The sequence below is a fragment of the Calidris pugnax genome, unplaced genomic scaffold (assembly GCF_001431845.1).
Source record: "Calidris pugnax isolate Ruff unplaced genomic scaffold, ASM143184v1 scaffold15, whole genome shotgun sequence".
Classification (NCBI taxonomy): domain Eukaryota; kingdom Metazoa; phylum Chordata; class Aves; order Charadriiformes; family Scolopacidae; genus Calidris; species Calidris pugnax.
The window spans coordinates 4,614,369-4,630,741 of NW_015090774.1; the positions used below are offsets into that span (position 1 = coordinate 4,614,369).

General features: G+C 39.0%; 2 protein-coding genes across 3 annotated transcripts in view; one reads left to right on the plus strand and one right to left on the minus strand.

Annotated features, from left to right (window-relative positions):
• Nucleotides 1-2,532, minus strand: part of TMEM144 (transmembrane protein 144) — a 28,076-nt gene extending 25,544 nt beyond the window's left edge. Inside the window, exon 1 of the mRNA XM_014944594.1 lies at nucleotides 2,256-2,532. The gene's annotated coding sequence lies outside the window, so the exon portion shown is untranslated. The remainder of the gene's footprint in view (nucleotides 1-2,255) is intronic.
• On the plus strand, nucleotides 235-15,689 carry FAM198B (family with sequence similarity 198 member B). 2 transcript variants are annotated; one of them, XM_014944565.1, is made up of 5 exons: nucleotides 235-420; nucleotides 1,010-2,288; nucleotides 9,546-9,760; nucleotides 13,493-13,719; nucleotides 14,018-15,689. In XM_014944565.1, exons 2-5 carry the CDS (start codon nucleotides 1,298-1,300, stop codon nucleotides 14,223-14,225), a joined length of 1,641 nt encoding a protein of 546 aa, XP_014800051.1. In that variant the 5' UTR covers nucleotides 235-420; nucleotides 1,010-1,297; the 3' UTR covers nucleotides 14,226-15,689. The 2 variants fall into 2 exon arrangements, with proteins under 2 accessions (XP_014800051.1, XP_014800060.1); XM_014944574.1 differs by lacking the exon at nucleotides 235-420 and having other exon boundaries at nucleotides 741-2,288.
• The last annotated feature ends 684 nt before the right edge of the window (nucleotides 15,690-16,373 follow it).

Sequence of the window (16,373 nt, forward strand, 5' to 3'; positions counted from 1 at the left end):
TGTGCGCAGGGCCGGGGCGGCCGGAGAGAGAGGGGCTGCCTCCCGGCTCCCTCGTCCTGCCCCGCGGTGGCAGAGTTAAGCGTGTAAAAAAGCTTTTATTATGGCTTTAATTACATTTTCTTACATGGCGGTAGTAAAGGTTACAGTTAACAGTTGGTTTTTTTTTTTTTTTTTGGTTGGGTTTTTTTTTTATTTTTTAATAACGTGAGGTTCATGTAAGTTTATAGCAGTTCATATGCAAACCACCTCTCAGTACAGTTAGCTTCCAAACAGTATTTAGCTTGCAATGGAATACCTAAATGTGAAACACACTTAAAACTGAAATATATGCTAGAATACTTTGAGAACGCCAGCTTTTACTAAGTTACTTTTATTAACCTAAGGAGTTTACCAGAACAAAGGATGTGTCAAGCTGAATAGGTAAGAGATTTTATGTTTTTACAGCAATATATATACAATGTCTATTTATTCTTTGTTTCTTTGAAAGTATATGTAAGTCTCTGTCACTTTATTTGATAAACTATAGCTAGATCCTATCTATGGCTTCACAAAAGTGAAGAGAATTAAGCATCTTTCATCTTAAATGTGTATTTATGAATTATATGAACTGTGTTCATATTTAACTAGGGTAATTTGGCACTACTAATACACTTTTATATTAGTGAATACACATATTTTACTTCTACAGTTACTGGTGGTTAACATTGTATAATTTACAACATTTTCATAACGGGGTTTAGTGAAGACTGCGTCATAAGGAAAAGATGATAATGATCTGGGTTTGACAAGCTTTTCTTCTAATGCTGGAATACAGCTAGCTGAGATTACAAATTGAGCCTGTATTTCATGATTTTGGTGTTAACTTATACTGTAATGAGAAAGTGAAAGATGTATCCTGACAAATTTCTAGATGTATACTGTTTTATCTAGAACTTCTGTCTCAAAAATATAGAGCCACAGATGCCATATGTGAGTAGTGAAATGAAATACTACTATTTTCTTTTTGCAGTTTGCAAGGGAGATATTTCAGATCTTCTAGACTACAAGTCAGTAAACTTTGCTTACGCAGCTGGCTCCATTCATTCTCTCAAGCCAATCACTTCCCCTGTGGTGGCTGATAAGAGTTTAACAGCTTGAGAAGGTGGAGTGTCAGCATCCTTAGTACTAAACACGTTCCCAGGCATATTAGTAGCCTCTGTCCAACACTCATGCTGGAAGCTATTTGGAAAAGGAGAAACAGAAATCGGGGAAGGGAAACCATGCATCACCATCCTGGCTGGAACGTACAGGAGACTTCATGCTGTTTTCATCATGTGGATTCACTAGAGAAATGACCACCTTTGATCAGCCAAGCAAAACCAAAAACTTCTTTATTTGCTGCCTGTGCCCCCCGCGGGTGCTGAGGCTCTGGACTTGCAGGCGCCCAAGGACAAGGAGGAATCTGCTCGTGGGCACCGCCTGCGTGATCTACCTGGGATTCCTCGTCAGTCAAGTGGGTCATGTTTCACCCCAGCACAAAGGAGGACACCAAAAGATCAGTTCCAGAAGTCTCCAAGATGTAGCCCAAACTCCTTTTTTGGGCATCCCACTGGATGGCACCCTGTCACCACCCAACTTCCAGGAACCCCAGCTTGGTAACAATGGGACCTTGCTGCCACCCAACGTGGTTTATATCACCCTGCGGTCCAAGCGCAGCAAGCCTGCCAATATCAGAGGCACGGTGAAGCCAAAGCGCAGGAAGAAACATGCAACTCCTTTGTCCTATGGGCAGCACTTTCCAAAAGTCACTTTTATGGGCCGGGAAGAGGCCTTTGCCCAACAGCCAGGGAGGGCCACGCATGCCACGGGCGCAATGGGAGCAGTTCTGGAGGTGAGAAAGCACCAGCTGGATGAACACAGGCATAAAGAAATGGCAATCAGGGAGAGGGGTCACCCGAGACCAGGGGGGATTTCTGGAGCTATAAAGGCACAGCCCCAGCCTGAGGAAAGCAATATCAGGATTTACAGCGAGAGCTCTCCCTCTTGGCTGAGCAAAGAAGACATCCTGAACATGCGCATGCTGGCAGATTCTCGGATAGAGAGCATCCAAGAAGTACCTTCTCGTAAAGCAGTCCTGGTAGTGTTTGCGAGAGGTCCCAGCACCACAGGAACTGCTTGTGATCGGGGACACTGTGGCATCGTCAAAAGACCCCTCGACATGAGCGAGGTGTTTGCCTTTCATTTGGACAGGATCTTGGGGCTAAACAGGAGCTTACCTTCTGTAAGCAGGAGATCGGAGTTCTTCCAAGGTAACACATTCCTATGGTTTTCAGCTTGCAGGTGGGGTGCTGGGGTTTCCTTCCCCCTCCTGCATTCACTGTGAGGCAGCAGCCACCACCTTTAACTCCTGCGAGCCTGAGAACTAACCCCATCATTGCAGGGTAATAAAGCTGGTGTCTCTGAGTAACGCCTGCACTGCAATTATCCTGCTCAAAGGACGGAGCACCCCAAAGTTCAGATCAAATACCATTGAGCTGCTCAGGGCAGTAACAGTTTCCCTTCCACGAGTCTGGAATGAGAAAAAAGAGAGGGAGTCATCCGTAGATTGCATGACGTTGTGCAGACTGCCTGAAGTGAAACTGGTGAAAAAAAATGCAGAATACCCTGGGATTCAATGGGTATTTCTGATTTCTTTTTAAAGTTTTCTCATCTTTTAGAACTGATTTTAATAAACTGTTGTTGAAAACGAGCACAAGGATTAATCTCTCAAACAGGTGGTAGGAAAGGGGTTTTGTATTTAGTCAGATAACTTACTCAGAGAGCTAGGGGACCTTCCTGCAGAAGCTTGATGTTACTTTCTCGGTAGTAATACCTCTGGGAACTGAAAAATTAATTAAAGAGTACTTCCCTCTCCCCAGCAAGTTAAAAACCCCAAAATGCATTTCAGTGAATCCTGCTGTACATTACACACATCTATATATTATACAGACAAAAATATACATAGTAAATATCTCAATATGCCTGTTACATGATTGGTATGAAGTTTTCAATTAATAATTTGATTTTTAACCATTAGTGAAATTAAAGGTAGATTCCAGCCACGTAATGTGACTTATAGGTCTACTTGTAACATAGCTATCTTGTTAAATGTCTCCAGCCTAACTGCTATTTTTGTACAGTCACAATTCACGATCCAAATGGACTACATTGCATTTTAATGAATCATTGCTAAAGTGGCTAGCTATGTTTTTGCTGTTTATTTCTTGCTGCTGAAATTAGTTTATACCAAATACTTTTATACCAGTCTGTGTTTCTCAAAAAAAAAAAAGCCAAACCCCACCAAACACTAATGCAAGAATGACTTTCTAAAGTTTGACAGCAGGAAGACAACCCAGTGACCTCCAGTTTTTTCCTGCTTTGTAACAAACCTTCCCTTTGGCAGCCTGTGCAACAATGTGAATGAATCTCTAGGAACAACAGTTTGGAGGCTTCTGAATATTCTTCATACTTGCAGAGCATGGAAGATACATTATGCCTAGTTTATTTTTAGGAACAAGATTTATTGCTATAGAGTTGTCATAAGGCATTAAGGTGGTTCGGTTGGAGGAACTGCACGCAGTGTGGCTGTGGAGATGACAGGCTGCAAGCCTCTGAAGACTGCTATTAGGCTAATTGTGCATTGTGTTGCTCACTGTCTGTCACCTTACAGTATATTTTGGACTGTCTGGGACAGAGAGTGTCATTCTGCCCTCTTTAATTTTCTTTTCCTCATAACTGGCTATGTTCCTACAGCAAGAAGAGTGTTGCTAGGTGATGAGAAGAGAAATAACATTATTTTGGTCTCACTTCATTTTTTCCAGCTAAAGAGTGAACAGAGCATTTGGAACAGTTACTGTACCTTGTCTCTCTCCATTTCTTTAGCCTGGAAATTTGCTGGAGCTCAAATGTCTAATACCTACTTGAGATCATTACTATTTACATACTTGTGTTTGGCATAATCTGGAAAACATCTGTGTTGAGAGAATGAGCAAAAACATATTCTTAAAAATAATATGAACAATTAATTTCATATTTCTATATTAATTATATTAATTTCTCATTTCTGTAACCCATATGCATTTAAGTTAAGATTAGGTGAGTACTATAAAGTTTTTTTTACACAGTGGCTTGTATAAGTCATGGTTATTCATATGGGAAAGCAAGCAATGCAGGATTAGAGACTATGCATGTGTGTATGAATGTACACAGTTTCTGGGCTGACATCTCTCTCTCCACAGCACATCCCTTTAGCTTGCCTCAGTTGTGATGTGATCTAACAAGACGTGTTTGATGTAGCATTAAAATCTTAAAAAATGGGCTTTTCAAAACTGTCATTCATTTTGTCAAAAGCAGTTTCAAAGAACTGCTTAGTAAATCCCTGTACAGGTTACGGTTCCCCTATTCCCACAAATCCCCCACTGATTATTTTTCTTTTTTTTAAAGTCTAGCAAAATACTGTTTGCAGCTCCCCTGTCTGCTGCTCTTGCCTTCCCAAGTTAATTGTAAACCCGTTTAAGACTTAACTGCATTTGTTTATAGTTTATATTGTTTTTCCATCACGGATGGAAAAAATCAGGTAAGATAACTCTTCCTCTCATATTCTTGCAATTAATTAGCCAAATGTAAAAAGCCTGGGGAGTACAGGTGGGCAAAGCCATTTTGAGTTCAGTATTACAGTCTAAAAGAACATGATTCTGGGCACATGCAAGCGGTGATTCATTACTCCCATCACTACCTACAAGGTATGAAAAATGTTGAGAGCTCCAACACGCCTATAAACACCTGTAAAACATGAAATAATCACAAAAGTGTGTCGATTGTGGGAAAAAAATGGAGGCTCACCCCTGTGTGTATGAGTTTTGGGATGGTCACATTAATACCACAGGGCTGAGAATGTTCATGATTTGATCACCCTAACTTGAGGAACAGAAAAGACATAAGTTTCCTTGCTTGGTGTCACAGCCCCACCTTAATCAATTTGCATGGAAGCCAAGTAAAATGACTGCACATCTTGCCTCTAGCTCAGCAACAGCATTTGCAGGACAGGATGATGCCAGTGTTTGTTAGGGCCTTGAGCTACCACGGGGTAACATGGGCTGGAGCAGGCTTGCTCCTGTGTTGCAGCTGACAGCTGTAGGGACAGGACTCTGGCTCCTTAGATCATAGCAACAAGGCTGAGCTCTTTATTCAGCTTTTAGTTCAAAATAAGTAGCCATTGCTATGCAGTTTTGTTGCGTCACTTGCCAAGGGCCTGAATTACTGCATGCTGACAATCACCTCTCTTCCCCCTGTTTTTTCTGATATCTTCAGTTTGGCTAAATATGTTTTATCCTGTACAGAGATGCATAAGTACAGTTGTACTCAATTCAGTTAGGCTCTTTTAGCTAAAGATTGAACCCACTATTTGCCCAGAATCACTTTTTCCCCCTAAAACATGCAAGAAACTCTTCCTTTGAATAACACCTTTCATGGTTGGTTTAGTGCAAATAGATGAATGACATGTGATAGATACGCTGCTTGTACTTGTCATTTTGCTTTACTGCCCTCTACATGATGATAAATGGAGCCATAGGTTTTTCCATGTTATACCCTGCACTATCAACCTGCCCTTGACATCACACTAAAAGTTATACAAAAGTAGGCAGAGATATTATGAATCACTGATGTCAAGGCAGAGAATAAGAAAAGCCTAATGCTGCCTTATGCATACAGACTTCTCTAAAATGATTCAATTTCTCCCCTGTTTTGTCTAAAAACCCAAACAACTTGCACCATAGTGTTGTACCTCTCAGGGGGTACCACAGGGCAGAGTTCCAATATTACGTTGGGTAGAAAAGTTCATGGATAAGCAATAATGCAGTCCATAGTCTAGAGAGCAACTAATGCACATTTCATGCATTCCTTCATTCTGACATCCATATGAGCACAGGACAGGAACATCCATTGCAAGTAAGGTACAGGGGGAAGAAAGAAAAATATGTGGCCTAATTTCTCTCTGCTTTTGGCATCTGTACCTTATATTTTCCCTCAGAACGTAATGTAAAACTCTAAAATTCAACTAGTGCTCTGCATGTCAGTCCTTCTCATCTTTCCACACTGAATTACCCTCTCCTGCTAATATGTGGGCAAGTAAACTGCTTTTTTTCAAATGTGACAGGGGTAAGCTGTACTGCTTTACAGTGAACAATGAGACCTTTGAGAAAGGGCTTTAACTACTTCATGAAAGATTTGCTCTTTTTAGTGATGGTCTCATGGGCACGTTGGGAAATTCTTTCGAGGAAGACAGAAAAAAAAATACTGTAGGTACAAGTTTGAGCACAAGATGGAAAAGTAACATTTGCAAGAGTATCTTTGTGTTTAAGAAGCATACAGACTATTTTTGAAGTAATGTGGAGTGTGGTTATCTAAGATGATAGCTATGTTGAAGAAGCCATGCAGTGATACATCACTTAACTACCTCTGAAGCTGTTTGAATACCTTGAGGTAGTCTAGTCTCAGCAGTCTAAGCTTTCATCTGTGTTAGCTTATTCAGTTTAGGATATCCACAGCCAGTAGCTCCTAAGGGCCCAAGAAATTTTTAGAGATATTTTGAAGTTTAAAATGCATATGAATTATTAGGAAGCTGGTTCCACCATGAGTTTTGAAAAAAATCTTTCCCATAAAATTTTTCAGATCATTTTTAGGTAGTTAAGTAGATCTATAGATCTAAAAAACAGCAGAGGAAAATGCATTGAAGTCAATCACCTTTGGGCTAGATTCAGTGCAAAGCAGCTGCAGCAACAGAAAAGCAGTAGCCCTTTGTGTTAACATATAAAGTTGATAAGGAAAGCAGCACATGCAGAAGACACTGGACTTATTTTTCAGTGTGCTCAGCCTCCTCAGGTTTGGCTGTATCAAACTGGAAGCTCTGGTTCTTAGCCAGGCCTTACTTTGCACCATTCAGTTCGCTTCAGCCACATCCTCGTGAGGTTTGAATCAGAAGAGCTCCACTGATTTCACCGGGGTCTTGCCAATTCACGCAGCAATGAATCAGATCCCCTTATCTGCTTTAATTCAGCATCTTCATGTTTTTCCTGCAAATGTCAAAAATTTGAGTCACTGCTCTTTACTGAAGCTGCTGTTTCATATTCCTGTAATTCAATTTATATTACAGCGTTGAAAGATTTTATTTTGGCTCATCTTTTCTGCTCCTATTTCCTATGAAATGTGAACATTTCCTGTATTTAGCCTTGGTCTTTTAAAAATGTTTGTGTGTCTTAATGGAAACTGGCAGGATGCTACTCATATTTTTCAAGTATTTATATTTCTATTGTTTATCATGTCCCTTTTGGATAGACAGGAGATGTTTGTTTTTGTTAGAAGACTGTTTATGTATTTAGTTTGTGGAAGAATTCACGAATAGTTACATAAGTTAACACTTACATAATTGGAGATATGAAAATAATAGATCAGACTTGGTCTTGAAGAAAACTGTCCTTTTTTGTGACAATTCCCAGTGCATATATAGACTTTCTCCAACTGGCTTGGAAAAGAAGCTCAGCTGATAACTGACCTGACTTGGCTAAAGTCATCTACAATGTAGGTGATAGAGCTAGAGCAAGAGAGATGGGGAAATGACTAGAATTTCCCAAATTAATTTCCTAAATACTTACTCAGGCACCTCAGTAGAGGAGAAGCCTGATTTTCAGGAATGTTTTCAGGAGCATGCTTTCCAGGAGTGCTTTTTTTCAGCTGATGAAAGAGTGTGGAGCTAATAAAGGTATTATTGATGCCAGTGAAAGGAAATTGATGTTCCTGATCATACAATAGTTTAGGTTGCAAAGCCCTTTGAGATCATCAAGTCCAACTGTTAACTAGCACTTTCTGTGTTCCTAAGGAAACATTGGGCAACTGGGAGAGAAGTTAAATAGGTGGTGGAGCTGCATGTTGGGTTGACTTGAGAAGGACTACCTTGTATGTGCAAGCCAAGGCAGAGAGAAGATCGAATACATGCTGGTTTTGGAGAGGAGTTCGTTCTCTTGAGCTTGATTGTATGTGGGGGCTCTCATGGTCTGCTGGTGAATGAGATGGGTCTTTACCTATGATTGACTACTGGGTATGGGTGAAGATAATTTCTTAGCTGTCGTTTCAGATCAGTCAGCATCCTTTGAACAAGTTGCTTTTTGATTCAGCTGTATGGAGATCTGGTTTTTTCAGTTCTTGCTGCTTAGAGACAGAGCATTCACATTAACAGCTTTTACCTTACTGTGGGCACTGATACTCATTTTCTACGTGCTATTCTCTGTCTGGTTTGCCTCTGGTGAAGGTGCTGTGGATCTCATTGACTTCACAGAAATTTCTGAAAGCTTCTTTTCACATGCATCTCTGGCTCCATGGGCATGTGGAAAACAGTTTAGGCTGCACTTAACTATGCGATAAATTGTGCAATAGTGTGAACTTTAGGTTCATTGACCTTCAACATGAATATAAATAAATTTCGAAGCTTTACACGTGTTCCAACACTTGCTATTTAGTAAATAGCAGCTTTGCAGTTAAATGGTTTCTCTACTCCATACAAAAAAGACATTCTGCCTATACCCAAAAAATAGAAATTATTTCTTTGTTTTAATATGTGTCCTGGGTCCTTCCCAGTTTAAGGCAGCACCAGCATTGCATTAGCAATGAAGAGGAAAGTTCCATTTCCCTAAGATAGATATGCCTGTTACTTGATATTGGGCAAAGTATATTTATCATTTCTTATGCTGTGAAAGCTCATTTAAAATTCTTTGCTGAGGTTTCTTTCCACTAAGAAGTCTGAACACTTGGAATCATTAGAGATGAATAGTTTATAGATAGTATAGATAGTCTCCCTTAGTTTTAAGGGAGAGAAGAATATTCTTTACACAGAAGAACTAAAGAATTTGGCCAAAATAGCTGCTATACAAAACAGATCTTATGTCATACCTGGGTAAAAAAATACTTGTCAAGGTATTTATTCACGCTAAGTTCACACTCTCTGGTATTCTCATATATTATTTCAGAGCTGTGAAGTCATATAATATAGGTCTAAAATACTAAAGATAAGAAAACAAATCCACTTTGAGTATAGTGTTTGATTTGTAGTGTTTCTGCGCCCATTATCTAGAAAAAGTACTTTAACATAGGTTTTCAGCAGTTCACTGGAATTAGAGGGAAGTTATATTGTTGAATCACAGTGTCATTGTAGGCTCTTAGTCTATCTATAAACTTTTTACTCGTCTGGATTAATGTAGGATTTTGTACATTAATCTCTTGCTTCAGAGAGAGAAAGCCTTCCATACACTGAAGGTGTTTATAATGTCTATGCTTCTTCCATTCCTGCGGTAGCTGGTTTTAGAAGTGGAATAAGACCACATTAACCAAAGGATGTGAAGTTACTAGTCCCTGGCCATTTTTCCTGCCAAATCTGTAAAATGGCATAATTATTGCTGCTTAGGCAATGCCTAAAGAATGCTCAAGTGAGACTGACAGTATTGCACTATACTTATGATCTGTTTTTCCTTTTGCAGATGGTCAGCCCTGTCCTGTTATTCTCTGGGATTCCTCACTGAGTCCAACAGATAACAGTACCCATTCCTCAGTGAAATTAACCTGGGGACAATATCAGCAGCTACTGAAGCAGAAATGCTGGCAAAATGGTAAAGTCCCCAAAGCTGAGTGGGGCTGTACCGAAATCCATCATCATGAGTGGTCCAAGATGGCACTCTTTGATTTTCTTCTGCAGGTAAAACATTTACCACATGCAACTGTCTACCTCAAAGGTCATGTGAGCACACATAGGACTCCTAGAAAAGTAATTTTAGTTTATTTCCTTTTTTAAATGGGGAAGAGATGTATTTGCACAGTTTGAACTCATTTCTGGTTGTTTCTTATGATAATATCTACAAAGCAATTTATAATCAGGGAAAGAGATCAGGAACTTAACCGACTCATTTTCTAAAAGAGGAAGCAAAGGCTTTTGTCTTACTTTACTTCAGCTTGAGGCAGGCATACTGTCTCTCCAAACATAGTACTCAACTATGTTTACAACTGTAAATATGGTTTGGTTTTGTTTTTTTGTTGTTGTTTGTTTGGGGGTTTTTTGTTTGTTTGTTTTTAATGTGTTGCCCTTCCTGGACTTTATCTGGATCAAAATGACAATTCTAGTAGCTAATTTTCCTTCTTTTTAAAACCCTAGCCAGTCACTTAGTAAGGAAAGAGTAGAGCAGCGACTGATGAGTGATATGGCTACTGCTCTTCAATTATTTATAGCACATAATCATTAGTTCTCCAAATAATGCCAAACTAGGGCCTTACCCAGTGGTATCCTGTGTGGTTACCGTTACAGCAGTTATGTAGTAGAATATTAATATATTCTCTGTATTAATAAGGACAGAACCAAACCACCTGGTTGGAAGCTAATTTTATAGCTTCCTGAGATATGGCACTACTTCCAACTGTCCTTACCTGCCAGACAGGCCCAGGTGGCTGAGCCTCCTGCAGCACTTACTGGTTTATTTGAAACTGCAACAAGCACTAGTTTTATGCACTGTGTTTGGTTGTTCATATAATTCAGCTTTTTATGGAGCCACATTTCTTGAAATATAAAAATCATGACTTGGCTCATGCATTGCTTATCTGTGTTCTTCTCAGTCCTGTTCTAAATTCTGAATTGATGTTTCCAATTTTTTGGGGGGGTTACATTTTTGGAGTCTTGTTATGTTAAACAAAACATTCAATTCTTCTCTAAAAATAGATTGTCGCTTGTCTAATGACTCCATCTTTAGTCCCACTATGAGCAAGTAATTCTTAGAAACTAGTATAAAGTCCTATGTGGATTATTTTAATGCTAAACATAGTAATGCCCCTACAGTAATAGTACATGTGTCACAGTTAATGTTTTCATGCCATTGTCTTCTTGTTGAACAGTTAAAAAAAATCTCCTGAGTTCTGTGTTGACTTCTAATTTTAAGGTCTTTTAATACAAGTTTTTAGTTTTCATAATAGAACTCCTATTAGCCAGAAGGAGCAGTCAGTTAAAATAAGATGCAACAGGACTGAGCTTTACATGACTCTTACAATAGTAGCTGGTATCAGAGTAATTTATGTATCCAGTTACACCAGGCAAGAACATGCATACCAGGAAGTGAGTGAAAGTGGGTCTTATGGTTCTTAAAGATTAAAATGTTATCTGGGTGCTCACAGACTTAACTTTATCAGCAGCAGAATATGACTTTAAAACAAAAAGCAGCTAAGAAGGGGTTCTGAGTTTAAAAAAATCTGTGCTTCATGAGTCACTCAGCAATAAAGAATAAGGGTGAAAAGTATTCTCTATTAAATATACTTCCTTCAGAAGAATGGGTTTAGTGCCCATAATAGATGTTCCTAATATCCAGTTTCGAATGCTATAAAACATAGAAGCAGGCTGAAAAATGCTTATGGCTGACCTTCACTTGCCTTCTGCAAGAACTTAAGTAGAATAAGGACATTAAATGTAAAACGGCTTCTTTAATTCTAGGGGTTTGGACCTCTCATGTACATAAATATATGACAAAAACCAATGCTAAACTATTAGGGTTGCAGCATCAATTCCAGAGCGTCCCATCATTCTGTCTTAGTACTGGAATGATGCAAGATATTATGAAGAGGCTGTCTGTAAGAACAGGATCTCCTCGTCTGTTTAATGCATGTAATGAAGTTTGGTGCAGATGAATTAGGGCTATACATCAAAGGATTCTGTCTAGAAGGACTCTGCTTCACTTCTTGGCAAAACTTTTAGATTGGAGGTGAATGAGAGACCCCATGAGCTAGAACACTGCAAACAAGAGGGACTCTAGTGCCTGCAGAAGAGACCAAATGCTGCTCATGAAAGGAGAAAGAAGAGAAATCTAATCCTTTCCTCAGGATTTTCACATTTGAAAACAAACACTGCCACCAAAACTGGTGGCAACAGTAATACATAGTTGAGAAAAAGCAAAACAATTCTCAGACTTTCATTTGATGAACAAAATTAGGAGGCCTTTTCAACATGCAATATAGTCTACATCAGAAGAGGTCTAACAGTTCATTTCACTGGGGCATCACAAAAATAAGATTGTAATTTAAGAAGGCTTATACGAATATTGATGCTTTCTGGCTTAGAGCAGTTTGAAGAGTTAGCAGTACACAACAAAAAAGGACAGAAAAAAAATATTTACCTTTGATAAGCCATTCATTAAGCCTTAGATGCACCAGACCAGACTTCTACTCTGTAGCAACTGCCAGCAGGAGGAGGGCTGCTCCCCAAAGAGATGAGCTGCAACCAAGGGCAATCCCATGGCAGGCAGGGCCAGCAGCAGCCCAGCAGGAAGGATGGTGAGAGCCACACATCCCATTGATAGCCCAGTCAGCATCAAGTACAGACAAGGCAGCAAGCCAGCTCCACGGGCAATGAGCAGGAATCCCAAGCAGCAATCCAGGAGCAATAGGCAGTAGGACAAGCATAAGACACCATCTCCCCAAGAAAGGCTCAGGAGAGTACTGAGATGCCTCACTTGGGCTTAGATAGGGCTCCTGGGCCCACGAGCAGAAGAAGTGTGTGTGGAGGTCCCAGGTGAAGGTGCTTAGGCCAATGAAGGCCTCTGTGCACTAAGGGCCCTGGCAATGTTGTGTATTTACTCTTATCATGTCCACAGGTGTGGAAGCATTTTCAAAGTGTGATTTATCCATCCCATATTAGATGGTTATCCTAAAATGGCATCCTTTGCTCTGGAGGTGCCTCGTTCTTGTCATTGTTTATGAAAGGGAACATAAACGACTAAGTCAGAAGAGATGCTTAACATTTACACCACTAAAGTTAGACCAGATGTGTTCCTTCCAGCTAAGTGCTCTGCAATGAATAAGCGAGGGTTTGCATGGGAAAAAATAGCCTAGACCATCATGTCATTAAAGTACATACCATGGTGCAACTCAGGGAGGCTGCTCTGTGATTATAAATGCACTCTTCATTCTTGCATTTTGTAGCTTCTGTTGGTTTGCTGTTCCCCTTAATAATCTTTTCAATTATTTAGCACACTATTAGTTTAATAGGTCCCACAAAATGGAGACCCTCTGTGTGTGTCAAGCTGTGCTATTTCTATTGTTCTCCAGCAGAGAAAATATAAAAAACTGCAGTCGTTTGGAAAAAATGCAGTTGTATTCACCATCTTAATATGTCAGTTACACAGTGGTATTGTTCCATTATTTTCAAAGAATTTCTACTGACATAACAAATCTTAGCTATAAAATGGATCAAATACACAGTCTGGGAAGTTGCTTATAGCAGTACATGAAGTATGGAGACCAGGTCTTCAATGCCATTTCACTGCTGCCTTTAATTATGCTTGTCCTGAGCTTGCTTTCCTGACAGCTGTGTTAGTGAGCGATGTCGTAAAGTGACACTTTGCCCCAAATATTTTGATGTTGTTTTCACTTGGCACTCTGCTGTACTTTGTTTTAGATCTATAATCGACTGGACAGAAACTGCTGTGGATTCCAACCTCTCAAGGAAGATTCCTGTGTGCAGCAAGGGTTGAAGCTGAAATGCAGTGATCAGGATGCCGTTGACCTGACACACATAGTTCAGAGAAGGCACGACCGAAGGCACTTGGCCTTTATAGACAATAAGGGCTTCTTTGACAGAAACGAGGACAATCTTGACTTCAAAATACTACAAGGAATCAATGAGTAAGTTTGAAGTTATTAATTTTGTAAAAAGATTGATAATTTCTTCTCAGTTTGAGCATGAGACACTAAGTTACTGGAATAGGTATCATCGGCCCAAGACATTTGCAGGATGTGTCTAAAAATGTATGAGTAAGCCCACTGCTGTAAAAGCTACAATTAACATGCATATGGTTAGCCATGCATGGACTTCCTTTGCTGAGTTGCAGTCTATATTCATAGAATTGATTGCTAACCCACAACATCAATATAGCAATTCAGAATGATGGTGAGGCTGATGAATTTCTTTGTGCTTTTCCAGATTCCCTGAATCTGCAGTTTCAGTGCTGAGGAGCCAGCGTTTACGTGAGAAGTTGCTTCAGTCTTTGTTCCTTGACAAAATATACTGGGAGAGCCAAGGAGGCAGAAAAGGAATTGAAAAGCTTATTGATGTAATAGAAAGGAGGTCCAAAATTCTTCTAACTTACATAAATGCACATGGAGCCAAAGTATTGCCCATGAATGAATGAAGCAGTCTTGTTTCTATCTAAGAGATAGTCTTTAAAAAATTTGCATGAGGAAAAACCTGAGAGTAAAATTGATTTAATTCATAGGCTTATTTAATTGTGTTTTTTTGCAAACTTTCAGGTTTATTTTTAAGTAAGAAATTTTACATGGTTTAAAAGCATCATTCAAATATCAACACAGTGCAGTCTTTTCTATGTCACCAATGAAACAAAAATCAAAATAACCAAATGGTACAATAAATAATGTAGTAATATGTAGGTACCATGAACACTCCTTCTGTTAAACTCAAAATTAGCAAGAGGATTTTCAGTACATTAGGCTGGATTACTCCCTTTCTTCCCTCATTCAAGCCAGTAAAAGTTTACTGCAAATTTGAATGGGAACAGAGAGTCATCGCATCTACCTGTTGAAACTTATCTAGTACAGGAATTTGTCTTTTTGACTACGAATACTGAAATGCGAACGTTTCCAAAGGCTTATTTTGTTTTGATCTATTGAAATCTGAGTTCTAAATTCAGTTCCTTTAATTGCAGGGGTATTTGTACTGGACATGAAGGGAATTTAAAAACAGACTGAGAAGAACATGTCTTTATCAATATTAATTAACTTGACAAATACAGTTTTTACCTGTCCAGTATGGAGTACAATTCATCATGCGTCACTTGTTACAATGTACTATTTTCAGTACAGGTTCTTTTGATGTGTGGGTGGATGATCTTTAGGGTCCCTTCCAACTCTAGCCATTCTATGATTCTATGTTCTAATATTTTCTGTCTATTAATTAACTGAGTGTTACTCACAGAATTGTCCTTTGTTACCACTATTTTTAAAAAAGAAATTCAGATTTAGCTTGGTGTGAATATGCTGCTAAATAAGTGTACATGTTTTATCTTTGCAACATTGTAGCCACATTTTTTTTTAGAATATTATCAAAAACCAGACCTACTAAGGATGTGAGTGTTGTTAAACTCAGCACAGGAAATATTTGTGCTGTGTGCTCAGCTCTAGCCAGCAATTCAGGCTTCGGTTTTCCATTAAGACTGAATGACTGTGAGGGGATGATTCCAGCTCACGCCTTACCCCAAGTATTCCCGTAGGAAAGGTTGTTAGAGAAGGCTGGATAAGCACTTTAGATTCTTAGCCTTCATCTGTTCCAGCACTAAAATATCAACTGATATAGTCTATCATGACACATACCTTCTACCAATCTGTTTAGGAAGTCTGTTACAATCTTTCTAGAGAAAGGGCTATCATCTTCTCGCCATGAGATAATGGTAGAAGTTGAGTATTTTCATAGCTACCCCTCTTTGTGTATAGTAAAAAATACAGGGTGTTTTAAATATTTTTGAACGTGCTTGTGAAATGGTATCATTTGTTATTATGAAAAACTAAAATGTTTTATGTCAATGTGAATGTGGGTTGGTGAATTTAATGTTTTAAATAATCATAATTCCACTGCGTCTAAACCAGATTTTCTTTCTTAGTATCAGAACAGCTATTAACAATAATTGCATTACTAGAAGAAATAGACTTAATTACAGGCAAGTTAAAGATACTTAGTAAAATTTAAGAGCTTGGCCATCTAAAGAATCTTTTCTTTTATTCTGTCAGCAAAGGGCAGATAAATTTGTAAAAACTTCCTAGAACTCAAGTTCTAGGAGGAGTTCTAAGAGGACATATTTTTGAGTGCCTTGGACCTTTTAATAGCACTAAAGTAGAGTTTTATAGGATTTTCATATTATCCCTTTATTAAAATATTTTAACTTATTAGCCAGTTAATTTCTATCACAGAAACAAAAATATTACTGTAGCTTGCACTGTGAACAGAGCCTAGAGAAAGAAATAATCCTCTGGATCCATTTCACATGGGATTCCAGTTGCAGTAAATTCCACTTTGGTGACTGCTACGATCAGTTTGGCTCATTTTCTAGTCTATCTCACAGCCTTATACTTGCTAGATACCTGTTCAAATGGATTGTCACTCCCTGCTGGGAGTGAGAGAAAGGCACGACACTCAGCTGCACCGAATTTAGAAGAGGGACAAGTGGAGATACAAGAGTGTACCTGATCGTGGAAAAAAAGTCCCATGAGTGTCTTCTGGGTTCTCCTTTTCTATCTTTAGACTGCACATCCTGATGCCAAGTCATTTC